The sequence below is a fragment of the Erpetoichthys calabaricus genome, chromosome 6 (genome assembly GCF_900747795.2).
Source record: "Erpetoichthys calabaricus chromosome 6, fErpCal1.3, whole genome shotgun sequence".
NCBI classification, from domain to species: Eukaryota; Metazoa; Chordata; class Cladistia; order Polypteriformes; family Polypteridae; genus Erpetoichthys; species Erpetoichthys calabaricus.
Window position 1 is genome coordinate 102,867,560 of NC_041399.2, and position 16,560 is coordinate 102,884,119.

General features: G+C 39.1%; 1 protein-coding gene across 2 annotated transcripts in view; it reads left to right on the forward strand.

Annotated features, from left to right (window-relative positions):
- Positions 1-16,278, forward strand: part of LOC114653473 (cadherin-10-like) — a 161,896-nt gene extending 145,618 nt beyond the window's left edge. For both annotated transcript variants that reach the window (XM_028803820.2, XM_051929362.1), the window contains exons 10-12: positions 9,041-9,152; positions 12,998-13,249; positions 13,482-16,278. In XM_028803820.2, the coding sequence (XP_028659653.1) occupies positions 9,041-9,152; positions 12,998-13,249; positions 13,482-13,972 (855 nt within the window). In that variant the 3' untranslated portion in view covers positions 13,973-16,278. The remainder of the gene's footprint in view (positions 1-9,040; positions 9,153-12,997; positions 13,250-13,481) is intronic.
- Positions 16,279-16,560: the final 282 nt, after the last annotated feature.

The window sequence follows — 16,560 nt, forward strand, 5'->3', positions numbered from 1 at the left end:
TCATCTGCTTGGAGCTTCCCAGCCGGGTAAGGAACCATCCCCTTCTCTGGACGGGATGACCATCCAACCCCTGTGGCACTGACAATAGATAGATAGATAGATAGATAGATAGATAGATAGATAGATAGATAGATAGATAGATAGATAGATAGATAGATAGATAGATAGATAGATAGATAGATAGATAGATAGATAGATAGATAGATAGATAGATAGATAGATAGATAGATAGATAGATAGATAGATAGATAGATAGATAGAGCCCTATGTTCTGATGCAGTTTAAAATAAAATTCAGTTCAATGTGCACATAAATAATTCACAGTAATTCTGGTATGTATGTGATGCGTGTGACCTCATATGACACACAAGTTGCACATCAGTTGATATTGCTGAATGGAAAAAATGGCAAAAATGCATTTAAATCATGCCTTGTTTACTGCAACTTATGTTTTTTCTTTAGACGAGTGGTTCTTAAACACTAGCGATTCAGTTTCATCTTTTTTTGTGCCTTTAAGACCCAGAATCAACGCCAACCGCCATGATTTGGCTCCACCCGGAAAATCACCGTGTTTGCTTCAGCTGCCTGTAGTGACCCCATTGCAAGACATTCCGCAAACCGTATGCAACCCTGTCCATTGAGTACAATTGTGATTCACGACTCAGGGCAATAAAAACGACTCATATTTTAAGAACCTGTACTTTAAACCAGGGGTCTCCAACCTTTTTTCCCCTGAGAGCTACTTTTATAAAATGAAAATGGCCGAGAGCTACTCATGTTTTCTAACGTTTATTCTCATGGCTTATTTCAAAATTTCTGTCTTACTTTTATGGTCCTTGAATAACGTTTCAGCCACCATGGTCATAGCCTCCTTTACAATCCCACCATCGGTGAAGGGCTTTTTGTATTTTATTAAGATGTGCGCCACTTTAAACAAGGCGTCTGTCACCGCACTGGCCTTCTTCATAGGTTTGGTGAACAGAGACTGTTGTCTTTGAAGCATTGTTTTCAGCTCCTTTATCATCTCTTTTCATAGACTGCTACTCGTAGGAAAGTCCTGTGAAAAGTTGCTGTGGACCTTGATGAAATGGCGCTCAATGTTAACATCTTTTAACCACTGACATGCTTGCACCGTAGATCAGACACACACACTTATCATTTACATTTGTGAAACAAAACTCTGTTTCCCACTCTTCATGAAACTAGTATGCTTTTAGCCTCTTATTGGTATGGGTACCTGCCGCGGCATTGGTTGCTGCCCATCTCACATCACCACTGACTCATCAAGCTTGACAGCAGTGCAACTGTGTGATTGACAACTAATTGGCAAATAATCATTTTGTGTAAGAAGGGGATGGGGAACCTCTGAATTTGATTGGATATACATATGAGTTGGTTTGCCGAGTGACTAATCAAATTTGACTAATCAAGTTTTCAAATATATGTAGGGTTCATTAACCCTTTGGCGAGCTACTTGGAAAAGGGTTGTGAGCTACGGGTAGCTCACAAGCGACATGTTGGAGACCCCTGCTCTAAACCTTTATAAAAGTGTGCTTTTGTTTCTAACTGTTTCACATTACTGAAGAAACTAGACTCTAGGCCACCAATATTATTATTATAATACATTTAAACATTTCATAAACATCTTAATGATTGTAAAAACATCTTGTATTTTTATCTGATATAAGATAAGTTACTTCACTATATGTTGTTGTTCAGTGGAGAATTTGTGTAACAGTACACCTAGTTACATTTGAAAAGCTTTACAGAAATATTGCAGACTATTTAAAAACATCAATAATGGTCCAAAGTTGCCATTTCTGGTGGGCACAGTGTTCTTAGCACAGATATACAGTATTATCAATAAGGCACAATGTGGAAATGACTTTTTCTTAGGTTTCTGATAATGAAGACACTGAAGAGAAGACTCCCACCCACAAATGAAAGGATAGTTCCCTTAGATCACATAGTTTCTCTTGTACACAACAAATGTTTACAGTTCCTTTATTATGGAGTACACTCTGAGCCTCATCCATGACCCACCAGCAATTCCCCCACATCACACCAACTCCAGATATAATCAGGTGTCATTCCTAGAATTACTCTGAGCTCATCGGCACAGGTTACTAGCAGCACTCAGTTCCAGGCATTGGTACTGAAGTCACTCCCTGTGATATTTTGTCTGTGTATAGGAATATATTCCTATGAAAGTAACTCAGAAAATTAAAAGTAGAAAGGAATAAAAAAAAAGAGAAGTGTGAGACTTAAGAAATTTACTTTTCTGTGGCACATCATTGTTTATTTAGTAAGTGCCAAGCAAATCAGGCCAACAGGAGCAGGCACGTGCAACCCCTTTCCAGAGGAAAAATTGAGTTGTGAGGCTCCAAGGCAGCACACCAACCTGTAATGCATGGCTGGCAGTGTGACGATGCAGGTTCGCTCCACGCTCCCATAATCCTAACGGGGGTGCCCTGAACCCGACACCGTCGGTAATGTCACCGCGATGAGCTGACATATAAGGACAATTCTCAAATGAAGCCGGGGGATAAGGCAATCAGATGCAAAGGTGCTTTTATTAAAAATCAGCAAACAAAAACAGTTAGTACAGTGCTTCACAGTTCCAATAAATAATCCATAAAAACAAGTGGAAAGTTGGGAAAAAAATCAATAAATAAATCCTTTAAAATCAGAGGTTAAAAACGCAGTCTCTCTCATCCCGATCTTGGCACACCTCCTTCTCTCTTTCTTTCAGGCTCACCCATAACTTGCGTAGCCGGTGGAGACCCAACAGCAATGAGCTCCTTTCGGCCGACCTCCGTCTTGGCTTCCTTACGAACATCACTGCCAGACCGTCCGAGGTCGGCTCTCCTCCCTTCATCCTTCACGCTCACATAGTTGTTCCTCAGATCCCTCGGGAGGACACCTGCCTTTCTCGCCACACTCCACCTGTATGTTCAGTGCGGCGAACTAGCCCCTAGAGTGCCACAACCAAACGCTCCTTCACGGGGCCCCAGCTCGTTCTGTCTCCTCCTTCTAGGTGGCCAGATCCTCCTGCTAAGACCGCTCTTCACGTCTTCTAACCTCTTTTCATTTTCTTCATCTATCCATCCCCTTTTTCTGGTGCCGACCCGTATATATACACATCCGCCTGTGCCTCCGCGCCTTAATCACATGCCACAGGAAGCCAATGAAGCAATTGAGAATGATCGGACCCACACGTGCAGGTACAACTTACTCCAACTACTCCATTAACTCCCCGCGGTCATGCAATCATGCCCACGGAGAACGACGCGGCTATATGGATTTAAAACCTGGCCCTTCTTTTTGAAGTCGCGGACCCGCTATACCACAGGCAATATAAGCATACATTAGTGTGCAAATCAGGAGGAGCCAAAATAACTAGAGGCCTGGCTCGTGGAAACAAAACAGCAGTATTTATTGGTCAGAGTAGCTAAAAAACAAGCATGCAGATGTCCATACACAGACGGTAAAATAGGAAAAGACAAAATGTGAAGCAAAGAGAGAATTTATCAAAAAGGAAAAAGATCAGAAATACCTGAAGGGGGTTGACAATTTGCAGAAGAAGGACAGATAATGCCTAATTCCTTCTTTTATTTCACTTGGTCTTTTCATACTATCCCAGTTATTGCAACTCCTGTACATCTGGCACAGTACTCATAAGACATTTTAGAGACTTCAGCTTTACTGGTAGAGGAGCATCATGAGATTGAGGTTGCCAGTTTAAAAACTCTATAGCAAAAATACAATGACACATTCCCCAGTAGAAAATTAAGCTTATCCTGTATAGGCACATTTATTTTGGTATTCCGGTGAGCAGATTTAATATAGTTGTTGCAGACTCGTGGTGGGGATCTGTGATTTGATTAGTTTGGGAATTCTGCCAGCTGCACGCTGACCTGCAAAGCCCACAGGTATCCAGTGAAGCTCCTTAACACCAATTCCTCTGGAGGAAAAACTGAGCTAGAAGACTTTAGCAGAGCACGGCACCCTCTAAAGCAGAGCTGGCAGTGAGAGCCTTGGTTGGTGTGCAGATCCGGACAAACCAATAGAAAGAGGTGCCTGCCATGATAAAATAAAACAACGATGCATATAGCTATGTAGGCTACTATTCAGTATCCCATGTGGAAATTAGTAAATCTCTGATCCAAAGAGTAATCAAAAATAAGCAGGCATATGATTATGGAAAAAAAGGCAAAACAGGAACTTCAAAAGTTACCCAAAGTGTAAAACAAAGGCAGGATATAAAAATAATAAAATAGGTAAACAAAAAAATGCAAGAACCACTAAAATTATGTCAGGATCTTGTTTTGCAGGGACAGAACACACAAGGGCTTCTGTCAAACTCCTCCTTTTATTTATGTTACCACTACCATCATATGGCTGCCACAATAGATACTGATAGAATGGAAAACAGTGGGCAAAAAGAGTGGCCAGGGACAGAGCCCCATTAAAATCCAAACAATAGCTGACCAAAAAGTGGTGCAGGTCTGCTAAGCAAGCTGTGAAACCTAATGGTGGTGTGTGGCAAGGACAGGCACAAAGGGGTGGCTACAGTGGCTCAAACTCATGCCCCTTTCCTCTTACAAGCCCCAGTGCCCTTTTCTACTGTTAGGACCTAATTGATCACTTCTGAGCTTACCTCCTTTTGATTGTACAAAATATAGAAAAAACACCAATGAACAAGAGCCTTGTTAAAGAAGAGATGTCAAGGCTGCATATGTGTTCCCGAAGGGTTGGTGTTGGGCCCTCTCTCCCTATACATATCTTCACTAGGCCTTATCAGTCAGTCCCATGGTTTCTTACATCAGTACTATGCCAATGACACAACTGTATTTGTCATGCCCTCCAAAGGACCACATGGTATCAACTAGAATTTCTGCCTGTCTCACTGATACTGCATGGATGAAGCAACACAATGTCCAGCTCAACCTGACAAATATGAACCTTCTCTTCATCCCTGCTTGTTTGTCTATTCAGCATCCCATTCTGTTCAGCTAAGCTCATTATTCCTAACACCCTCCAAGTTTGTACACAGCCTTGAGGAGGTGATCGATGATCAGCTGTCATTCAGGGACCATGTTGCTCTGTGGACTTGTCATCTCTGGACTACTACAACTCTCTACTGTCAGGAGTCCCGACGTGTGCCACTGAGCCAGTGTACGTGGTTCAAAATGCAACATCATGTCTGGTGTTTATCTACCCAAGGTGGGCACATGTCATTCCTCTTTTCAGTTCACTATATTTGGTTCCTGTAGCAGCATTAATTAAGTACAAATCTTTGATGCTTGCCTACAGAATAGTCAATGGGTCAGCACCTATATACATGGAGACACTTGTGAGGTCCTGTGCTCCTTCCCAACTACACAGGTCTGCTGATAAACAGTGTCTGAGGATGCCACTTCTGTGTGGCACCAAATCTCAATCCAGACTCTTTTCTTGTGCAGCTCTTCTAGGTGGTGGAACGGGCTGCCTACCTCCATTCAAAATTCTGATTCATTTAGTGTGTTTAAGAAGCATGTGAAGACTCTTTTGATTGGTGTGTTCATGTCTACCTCATATTAGCTATTAGGTTTTGTAACTAGCTTGTATGTTGTTCCACGCTCTTCACTTGTGATGATCAATTTCACAAACTTGCCCTGTAACACTTGTTCCGAAACAGTCTCTCAGACTCATGTTTACTTGATTATGTTGGCCTCTTTTGTAAGTTTCTTGATATAAAAGTCTGCGAAGAGAGTGTCAACCTTGTCGAGAGGTTTACTTACCTTGGCAGTGACATTCATGTCTCTGGTGACTCTTTCTGTGAAGTCAGTAGACGGATTGGGAGAGCATGGGGGGTCATGAGGTTGCTGGTAAGGGGTAGGTGGCGCTCCCAATATCTATGCAAAAGGACGAAGGTCCAAGTCTTTATAGAGTCCTGGGGCCTCATGTATAACGCCGTGCGTAGAACTCACACTATAACATGGCATAAGCACAAAAGCGGGAATGTGCGTACACACAGAAAAATCCAGATGCAGGAATCTGTACGTACGCAAACTTCCACGTTCTTCTGCTACATAAATCCCGATCAGCGTGGAAAGTAACGCACGTGCACGCGCCTTCTGTCCCGCCCCAACTCCTCCCAGAATTACGCCTCTTTGAATATGCAAATCAATATAAATAGCCTTCTGTGAAAAGACAATGGGAAAAGCACGGGGGAAAATATAAGAATTTCAGCGAATACCAAGTGGAGGCAAAGGAAAAACGTACTATTTGTTGGTTTAAACAGTGGTATAATCAACAAAAGGAAGTTGATCGAGTGACAGAGTGTCGGAGAAACTCGAAGACTCAAGTTCACAAAGTTGCACAGTGCCCGAAATAAAAAAGAAATCACATATCAAAGTCGCCGTGAAAAGGCGAGTCGTAGCCCACCGTCTGAGTGTCATATGAAAGCTTATTAGGGTACAGAGAAAAAAAAATAGGCACACAGTGGGAAAAAAGCACGAAATGTCAACTTTAATCTCAAAATTTCCACTTTAATCACGTAGTTTATTTTGCCATTAAAGTAGAACATCATAAACTTCATCTTAAAATCGTTTAATTTACTAGTTTCTCAAACCCCATTGTAACTAAAGTTGCACGTTAAATGCTTTCTTCTGTATTTAATCTTCTATGTGCTCTTTGTGTGTGAATCACTACCTGCTTCTTAAACGGGCTTTCTCTTTCTCCGACAGGACACATGATCCATTACATTCGTGATATTACAGCTGTCTGAATAATTAAAATACTGAGATGTATACGTGATATCTTTTTCATGATGATAGGAATGAAAGCATGTTATTAAACATGGGAACATGGTGGCGCAGTGCTTGTTCGTGTCTCACGCAAGAGGCTTGCTGCGCCATGCGCGACCTTCAATGACATAATTTATCACAGCAGTACTGTCTCTTTCAAACGTACTAACCTCCAATTCCTGTCCTTACTTTTATTTCTCCAAAAACCTAATTTGCACACAATCAGCTCTGTAATAGATGTGAAGCCATTTGTAAGCTTAAAACGCCGATTCTTCAAAACTTTTAAGGAACATTGAAATATCTTCGTAGTACGTGTTTAATTATTCTATCCGTCTATCCTTCCAGTGTCGCATCAGCACCAGCAAGAATACAACGCAATGCAGGAACAATCCCAGAACTAGCTAGCGCTGCGGCACTGTGTCCTCACATGTTTAATTATTAACAATACAGATTATTTAAATGAAGTTAAAGTTTTATCTGTATAATATAATCAACATATTTTGCTGCATTTCATCTTAAAAATTATATCATCATCATATGTAAATACACGCTTTATAAAGTGGCGCAGGTTGTGCAATATTATAACTGTAGTGCAAGTTTACAGTGAGGTGATTGTACTTATAAGTACAAACAGTTCTACAAGGAGCACTTGATGGACTGATTGAGTTCATTTATAGTTCTTGTGATGAAACTTTTTCTAAACCGCGAAGTCCATACAGGGAAGTCTCTGAAGCGTTTTGCCGTGGCTCAGGCAGCATCTCCTTCATGCTGTGTACCGATAATTCTCTTTCCGATCAGCTGCTGCTGTGATTCCCCACTCAGATACAGTGATATAAATACTCCGAGTGGTGCAGTGAGAGTAATATGGAAAAAGATGACCTGCTGTGACAACCCTTAACGGGAGCAGCTGAAAGAAGAAGAAGATGCAGTGAGAGTTACAACGCTAAAGCAGTTAAGGTATTTGGAATACTATGGCTATTCCCTGGACCATTATATTGCTGCAGGTTAATTACAATCAGATGCATTACACTAATAAACAATATGCAGTTAGTTTCAGTATATTTATAAAGCCGCGTCAGGCATGTGGATCAAAGAAAGAACGGGTGACCACACAGGAACAGTAGCACTGCTTTGACGCTGGGTGCCGCCAGTCTGCAAAACCAAGCGGAGAAATTGAGTACGCCATGGTATGAGGTACCGTGGAAATGTGCGTGGCTTTACGCCAAGTTTAGGTTTTATACATCGCGATTTGAGCGTGGAAATGTTCGTACGCAACATTTATGTGCGTACGCACCGTTTATACATGAGGCCCCTGGTGTTTCCTGTCTTGCTATAAGGTTGCGAGACATGGACACTATTCAGTGACCTAAGACGAAGACTGGACTGCTTTGGTACTGTGTCCTTGGGTTCCGGTTGTTTGACTTTGTATCGAAAGCATTAAAAATCAATGACATAACAAAATGAAAACATCAGAAAAACAATTATTAAAGTGTTCTTGGACAGTATATGTACGTATTATTATTGCTGTTAAGTGTCAAGCTGACTGATGTGGACTGACTGGAACTCTTAATGATCAATGAGAATCGGGTATGAGCTTTATGTAGACATATTTCCCAGTTAGAAATTTCATGTGAAAGCCCTTAAAAGTTAAAGCTTCAAGTTGGACAATTCAGACAAAACAATGCAACCCAAATTCTCTTGTGATGTAACTCTGAATTTTCACCTCAATCAATAGTATAAAATTAAAAAAAAAAAAACATGGAACAGCATTTTTGTGGTTTAAATGAATTGGGAGTGACACAATATGTTTTTAAATGATTTTTCTATTTTTATGTCACCCTACAAATTAAGCTTATCTTTAAATGCTTTTTGTGTAGACCAAGTGGCAAATCAGTAGAGTCATTGCATTTCTCCCAAAAATCTGGCCGGAAATTCACCTGAATGCAACAAGGTGGGAAGGTGAGATGTCACAAGTTAGAACTCCCTTGGCACTTAAACACAGCATTATAGCATTTGCTTAGAAAGAAGTGGTAGTCTCATATATAAAATTAATTTTTATATGTTAGCAAGAGTGATTTTTCTTTTTTTCTTCTTCTTAAATTTTCAGGAAATGGCAACTCAGTAAAATGTAATTATTTTAGGTAATGCCTATAGAATCAAGAAAAATGTACTGACAAAAATTTTTCAAGATCATGAATTAGTAGTGCGGGATATTAAAACAATATCTCTTTTTTTGCTTCCTCTTTAAGCGAATACAAACAGTGAGTGCTATAGATAAGGATGATCCAGTTGGTGGACACAGATTTTTCTTCAACTTGCCTGAAAATCTGAAGACAAACTTTACTGTCCGAGATAACAAAGGTAATGGTATAAAAGACTTGAAATTAGATTTAGAAGACTTGAGAATTTAAATTTTACAGAATTTAGATTTAAAAAATTGCTTCTTGTGCTGTTCTATCTGATGTACGTTGGTGTGGAGGATCTTGATTCGAGCTCTCAAAGGGACGCCAAACTAATGTAGTAGGGATCTCTACTTCACCTTTCAGCGGATATGCCAGAAATATGAAGAGATCTGCACAATTCATGAATGGCTTCCATAAATCAATAAAAGTCTATATTAAATAACTTTCACTTTTTCTGTTACGGTTTGGATTTGGTTATAGACTTTAGACTTATAGACAAATAACCCAAGCATGTCTGCTGCAATAAACCAAAAAGTACTATTTATAAATTACATAAGGATAATAGCAGATGGATATTTGCAAGAATATATTGTAACCACCAAGGGGCGTTTCTGAGCCCCATACCACAGATTACAGTAAAGCCCAACACAATTCTGGGTTTAAATAAAAGATATTTATTTCTCCGCCACAACTCTTCAGCAATTAAAAGATTGTGAAAACATCAGTCACCAATACAATAATCCTGCCAAATACTCCTTCCTTCTTCCAAGAGTATCACTCACTGGCTCTCAACTCTGACTTCCTGATATGAAGTTGTGGGGTCCTTTTAAGCTTGAACCAGCAATGCTTCCAGTGCCACATCATGTCTTCTTGGAAGTCCTTCTGGGTCATATAGAAACCAAGGAGATTCTCCCCCAACAGCGCCCTCTAACAGCACCCAGGAATCCTGACAAGGTTGCTTTTCCAAACTCCAATTCCCATGTATCCAAACTGGGATGCCACAGAAGGACCACTGTCACCTATCACATGCAACTGTTCCTGGCCTTCAGCTTCCACTGGTCCATCATTCATATGACTCCAACCAGGCAAAAAAACATTTCCTTGTCCATTCAGCGTGCTCATCTGGCCTTTGACTCTTGCCTTCTGTCCGGATAAGAAATGATCCTCCGCCCCATCCAGGATGTTTGTCCTTCCTCTCGGACACTTACAATATGTATGTTTGTACATATATAGATAAAGGACAATAACAACATTAAACAAAAACTATAATACTTTAGTTGAAGTTTTTTTGTCTCCTACATAATAAATTCCTTATAAATTCTGTCTCTCAACTTAGATAGTGTTCTATCTGCCAATGCACACAAGATTGTTTGAGTAGGAAATGAACAGGACTTATGAGATGTGAATAAATGCTTACAGAGGAAAGAGCATGAGGATAAAGATTAGTGAGTACTGGTGCCAAAATGTGACCTCAAGAATTATTAATAAGTTAGGCAAGAATCAAAGCCAGAATTTTAGTTAACTGATAATTTGTCTTTTCTCTCCAAAGCTTGGATATTTGATAACACAGCCAGACCAATATATATACTATCGCGTTTGCTGTCATCATGCCATGTCTTCCTGTCAGTGCCCCTTGGAACTTGACATTGCGTTCTGACAACCAACACATAAAATACATATCAAAACAAAGATGGTGTCACGGCAACCAATTAATGCTAATTAATTTATAATTATAATGGTGATGCATAACATATTACTTCAGAAGAAGTAAGTAGATTCTGTGACACAAAAAATACATGAAAATGTAATCAAACAAGTGAAAATTTTATTGATCAAGAAGCAAATTTTATCGGTGAACCAGATTCATGACAGAGAGATGTTTTTTCCTCCGATAGCAAAGGCACCTAACTTGTGAATTCTGATCTTTCCATTTATGTGATCAGGAGGGATACGTTTTTTAGCTAGTTATAAAGCTACCAGTGCCTTCAACATGAAGGTGGCATTGTTTGGCTCACAGCTAATCTGTAGTGGTTTACCTCACCACATTCAGTTTATATGTGTGTGAGATGCTCTGAACATCCTGCTGGATTAAAGGAGGGAAACCTATAACAGCTAAAAACTTATCCTTCACAAAGGTAATTATTTTACAATTACACTGATATCAATACCATAATATATTAGCCGGCTTTATCCTATCTACTAAGTTAAACTTAATAGTTCTCAGAATCAATTTTGGTATACTTTTGATTTGGTGTAGATGATGCTTTTTCCTAGTTGGCTTTCTCTGGCACATAGATCTTTATCGTATTTTTCATCATTGATCAGGAGTTCTTCTCTTTCTTCATCTTGATTACACCTTCTGGTTGCAGATGATCCAAACGTTTTCTCTTTGAGGTTTTACACATATAGTGTCCTCTTCTGCTACCAAAGTTTATGTCTGCTTTCCTGCTGGTGATCAATCATCTCCCATCCTTAGCAAGAGGAACACATGGCTTTTACGTATGGTCTCCCTTTTGCTTGTGTACTTACTATTCTTTAGCAAGGTCTGGGCCAATGGTATCCTTTTCTAATTCCAATACAGACACATCTTCCACTCTTCCAGTCCAACACCAGGTTGCCCTTCTGAGTAAAAGCGGTCGCTCCAGCCTTTGTTACGGCCACACCCTTGGTAACAGCGTTCTGCTATAAGGAGCAGACTAACAGCCAGGTTGAGGGCTTTGAGCATGTAGAGAGCTCATGGATTTGGCACTTGTAATAGTTTTTAAAGGAAGCATTAGACGTTTTGCTATTGGTCACATATAAGACCAACATTTTAATTGACAATGGGTGCAAAGTTTTGCCCAATAAGGCTGCCAATTGTTGAGTTGTGGCTCTGTTTCCTTCAAGTGTTAAGATGGTGCATTGAGGAGACATCACTGGAGTGTCACTTTGTGATTGATCATTTTATCAGATAAGGGCCAGAGGCTGAATTCCTAAGAGGCCCTATTAGGAGACCTGAGATTCTTGAGCTGAAATTAAGAGTGTCTGGCAGCTGCTTTTTAAGTAAAGGAATTGTGTGCTAAATAAAGTAGAAAGAGTAACGCCAGTCTGTTCTAAACTGATAAACATGAAAATTGTGTTTCTGTATAGGATAATGCATCTACTGTCACATTATTGTGAGGTGACATATATATTTGCTTAAAATCATGCACTTTCTGAACCCAATTATTTAAGCCATGGGTAAGGTGGGTGGTGCCTATCACAGCAGCATCAACCATAAAGAAGAAAACAACTCTAGATGGGCAACGGTCTATCACTGGTCACATTCACTCACACATACAGTAGTTTTAAACATATATTGTAGATTTAGTCTAAAAAGCAGAGTTAAAAATGCTAAGACTTGCATTGGGTGTGACAAGGATGAACAGGATTACAAATGAGTACATTAGTGTCAACTCACATTGGATGGTTGGGAGACAAAGTCAGAGAGAAGAGACTGCGTTGGTCTGGACATGTGCAGAGGAGAGATGCTGGGTATATTGGGGAAAGGATGTTAAAGATAGAGCTGCCAGAAAAGAGGAAGGCCTAAGAGGAGGTTTATGGATGTGGTGAGAGAGGACATGCAGGTGATGGGTGTGACAGAGTAAGATGTAGAGGACAGGAAGATATGGAAAAAGATGATCTGCTGTGGCAACCCCTAACGGGAGCAACTGAAAGAAGAAGAATGTAGATTTAATCTCAACTAGGCTCTTTCCGTAAATAAATATTCCAGCTCAAATGACAAAAAATGTGACATTTTCCCAAAAAAAAAAAACACCCTGTGTATCCAAAATGACTGGGTCAGGGTGTTCCGTTACTTGATTTTTAAAATACATACAGTATATAGCATATGCCTTATAATGATTATTCAGCAGCTTACAGTTAATTATCCAAACACGCCTTCCCTCAGGATTTGTGCCTCTACTGGACCATCATTTCCTTCTGTAAGCGTAACACAATGTCTTTGTCTCATCAAACTGATTAATCTATGTTTTGAATCACTAGATAACACAGCAGGAATCCTAACAGCACAAAACGGATTTAACCGACTGGAATCAAGTATCTATTATGTGCCTGTGGTTATAACAGATGGGGAGTATCCGATGCAGAGCAGCACCAACACGCTGACTGTCCGAGTGTGCGCCTGTGACCGTGAGGGGAACATGTTGTCATGTAATGCTGACACTTTGATCCTCCCTGCCGGCCTCAGCACTGGTGCTCTAGTTGCCATTCTTCTCTGTATAATAATTCTCCTAAGTAAGTATTGAATTACTTAAACAACATCAAAAATATATTCCTAGGATTATTTCTCTGTCATTCATTTATTATTGCTCTGCTAGATTTACTCAGATTTAGAAATATTGTTCCACTGCTCTATTTTCTAGAATAATTCAAATGTGGGCTAAAACATTGTAAATTAAATAAGCAGTCTAAGACAATGATGTGATCTGAAAAGCTAATTTGACATTTCCATTTTTTGTTTTGCCAGTTATTGTTGTATTTTTTGCTGCTTTGAGACGGCAGAAGAAAAAAGAGCCCCTTATAATTTCCAAGGAGGATGTCAGAGACAACATTGTCAGCTACAATGACGAAGGAGGGGGGGAAGAGGACACGCAGGCCTTTGATATTGGGACATTGAGGAACCCGGAGGCAATTGAGGACAACAAGTTGCGTAGGGATATTATTCCAGAAGCCTTTTTTCCGTCTCGACGGACAGCACCTAATCGAGATAATACAGATGTCAGAGACTTCATCAACCAAAGGCTACAAGAAAATGACACCGATCCAACTGCGCCTCCTTATGACTCTTTAGCAACTTATGCCTATGAAGGCAATGGATCCATAGCGGAGTCCCTCAGTTCTCTGGAATCAGCGACTACAGAGGGAGACCAAGACTATAATTACCTCAGTGAATGGGGACCACGCTTTAAAAAATTGGCAGATATGTACGGAGGAGAGGACAGTGACAGGGATTCTTAACTGAGTGCTGAATAGTCGAGCGAACTATGCTGGCACATAATGTGGCCATTAACAAAATGAACAACAGAAGATAAAGGAAAATTACGTAAAGCCACTGTTCTACAAAGTGCCCTTTTCATATAAGCATCATATATTTGCTTATCAGTTGTGACCGAGCAGTAATTCGGTGATGACGTTACCTTGATTTTGGTTTACTCGAGACTGAGCTATCCAGACAGTGTTAAATTAAAATGAAAGGATGTTGTCTTCAGCAATTTGAAAACTTACTGTAACTTTCAACTAATTCATTTTTACTTGATCAATTGTTTTGGAAATGTGGGCCAGGTATTTTTAATGACCGACAATGGGGTCAGTGGGGGTTTTTTCAATATACAGTACTCTATATATTAAAGGCTTATCAGAATTCCTCCTATCCACTGTACCATCCGATCCAGGACATGTATTGTACTTTGAGTTCCTACTTAAGAGCACTTCCAAGTTCCAATAAAGTGAAACCACTTTGAAATCTCTGCTTTGCTGTCGCACCGGAAGTCTTCATATCTGGTAACCTCACCATGACATGTACATTTTATAGTAAGCAATGATACTTGTGAACGATTGACATTGTTTTAAAAGGAAAATGATTAGATTTAGTGTGGCATAACCAAATCTGCCAGCGTGGGTTGAGCATACCATGCAATGCCAGTTGCTTCACTTAGTGCACTAAGATGTATTACCTATTTGCTGTAGCACTACACATTATCGCTTTAGGCAGAATTACCAATGTATTTTCTGAAAAGTCCTGAAAGAATTCTTCCCAACGTAGAGCCTCGTCACCTATTAAAATGTTTATCTTGGATTGTTTATTTCTTTAACAAGCATATATTTTTGTACCAATCAAGACCTAAACAATGGGTTGCGATTCTTTGCATTTTCTTCCACTCTCTATCCTTGTCTGCATCTCTGTCTGTCTCAGGGTTGAAAAGTGACATTGTTTAATTTTACGTGGAGCTGGCAGAATTGTACGCACAGGATCAACATGGCAGCCTTATCTTGAGGAGCATCTCAACAAAAGCTGCATCAAAGACATGAGCCCTATGTGAGTAACATTAGGAAATGTTACTCTCAGATATAGAGAGGACATGGCCTTTTCCAACCTCAAGTTTGTGATTCATCTTTCTGAACTCTTTTCACAAGTGTAATTTGAATGCTATCCTGTTATTTTAGCTCTTAAGTCGTGCGCTTCTGTTAAATTTAAGCCCTTGGTATGTAATCACTTCTAAGGCATACTGTACTTTACTTAAATCTAATTGCATCCAATCATTAGGTCAGCTTTTATTTTATACAGATACAGCTATAGACATATGAGTTATACAAAGTATAACCTCTCAGCTGGTGATTAAAAGAATATTTTTATGAATGCCTAGAAATTCTTTTGTCAGGTTACAAAAAAAATATATGAATTTGGCTCATTCCTACCCTGACATATTTTTGGTGTCATATTGCTTGCTTTTTAATGCCTTTTTTTAGCTAATACGAGTGAATAGCTTAGACAATCCATAAAAGGCACAATTTTTTCTCCATTTTTTATTTTGTAATCATATAAATGTTATGACTTTGTTTAAAATTAAAATACAGTTTTGTATTTTTTTTAAGCTTTCCTTTGTAACGAAATCACCAAAAAATGTGAAAATGTGCTGTGAACATCTTTGATCAATTGGGTTGAAATGCTTCAGTATCACTCATCATTTACAAGAATGTGCAAACTGAGTCCGCGTTCTACAATATTCCTCTGTCAAGTGTCACACAGGAAAGCTTTTCTTCCAAAATGGCAATTTACACTCTTAATAAATCTTTTTGTTTTGTTTTGTTTTCTTTGCCTTGTACATATTTTATTTTTCAATGTGCCCCTGTGCAGTCTGTACCTAAGCACCCATCTGATACGTGTTTTTCATTTCAAATGAAGTTATAAGAATTACTGGAATGCAGTTTAGAAAATAGAAGTCACATTTGCTCCAGATTAAGGTTTTACTATAAAGATATTATCAATGAAGAAAAAAAAAATAATCACCTACAACTGTGTAATTATTTTTTGTTGTTGTGGCTGGCCCATCATTCTTTCACAGTATGAGAATAATAATAATAAAACAGTATTTTGTACAGATATAGAATGTTTGCTTTACCTAAATTCAATACAGTACTCTAGTATCTCACTGATGGCATCTGTGCAGTGCTTTCACAGTGCAAAACTCTTTGTTGGCTTTTTACAATGTGATATTTTGTACCAGTATTTATATGACATCACTTAATAAAAAATAATTTAAAAAGCAAGCTCTACATATATACATCTTTTCAAATAAAATAATCCTATTTTATTTCAGCACAAATAATTTTATATGTATTGAGGTTGTTTCCACTTGAAACTTACCACTCAAGGGGTGCCTGTAGTATCCATAAATCAGCTTTATCCTTTGCAATACATTTTTGCACATTACAAACATTTTATCTTTCAAAGTTCAGATGATTCAAGGCTGTTATAAAGAAAGGAAAAAATATTTAAAAAAAAAACAGTGTTGTATATTTACTTTTTGTCTATTATTACTATTACT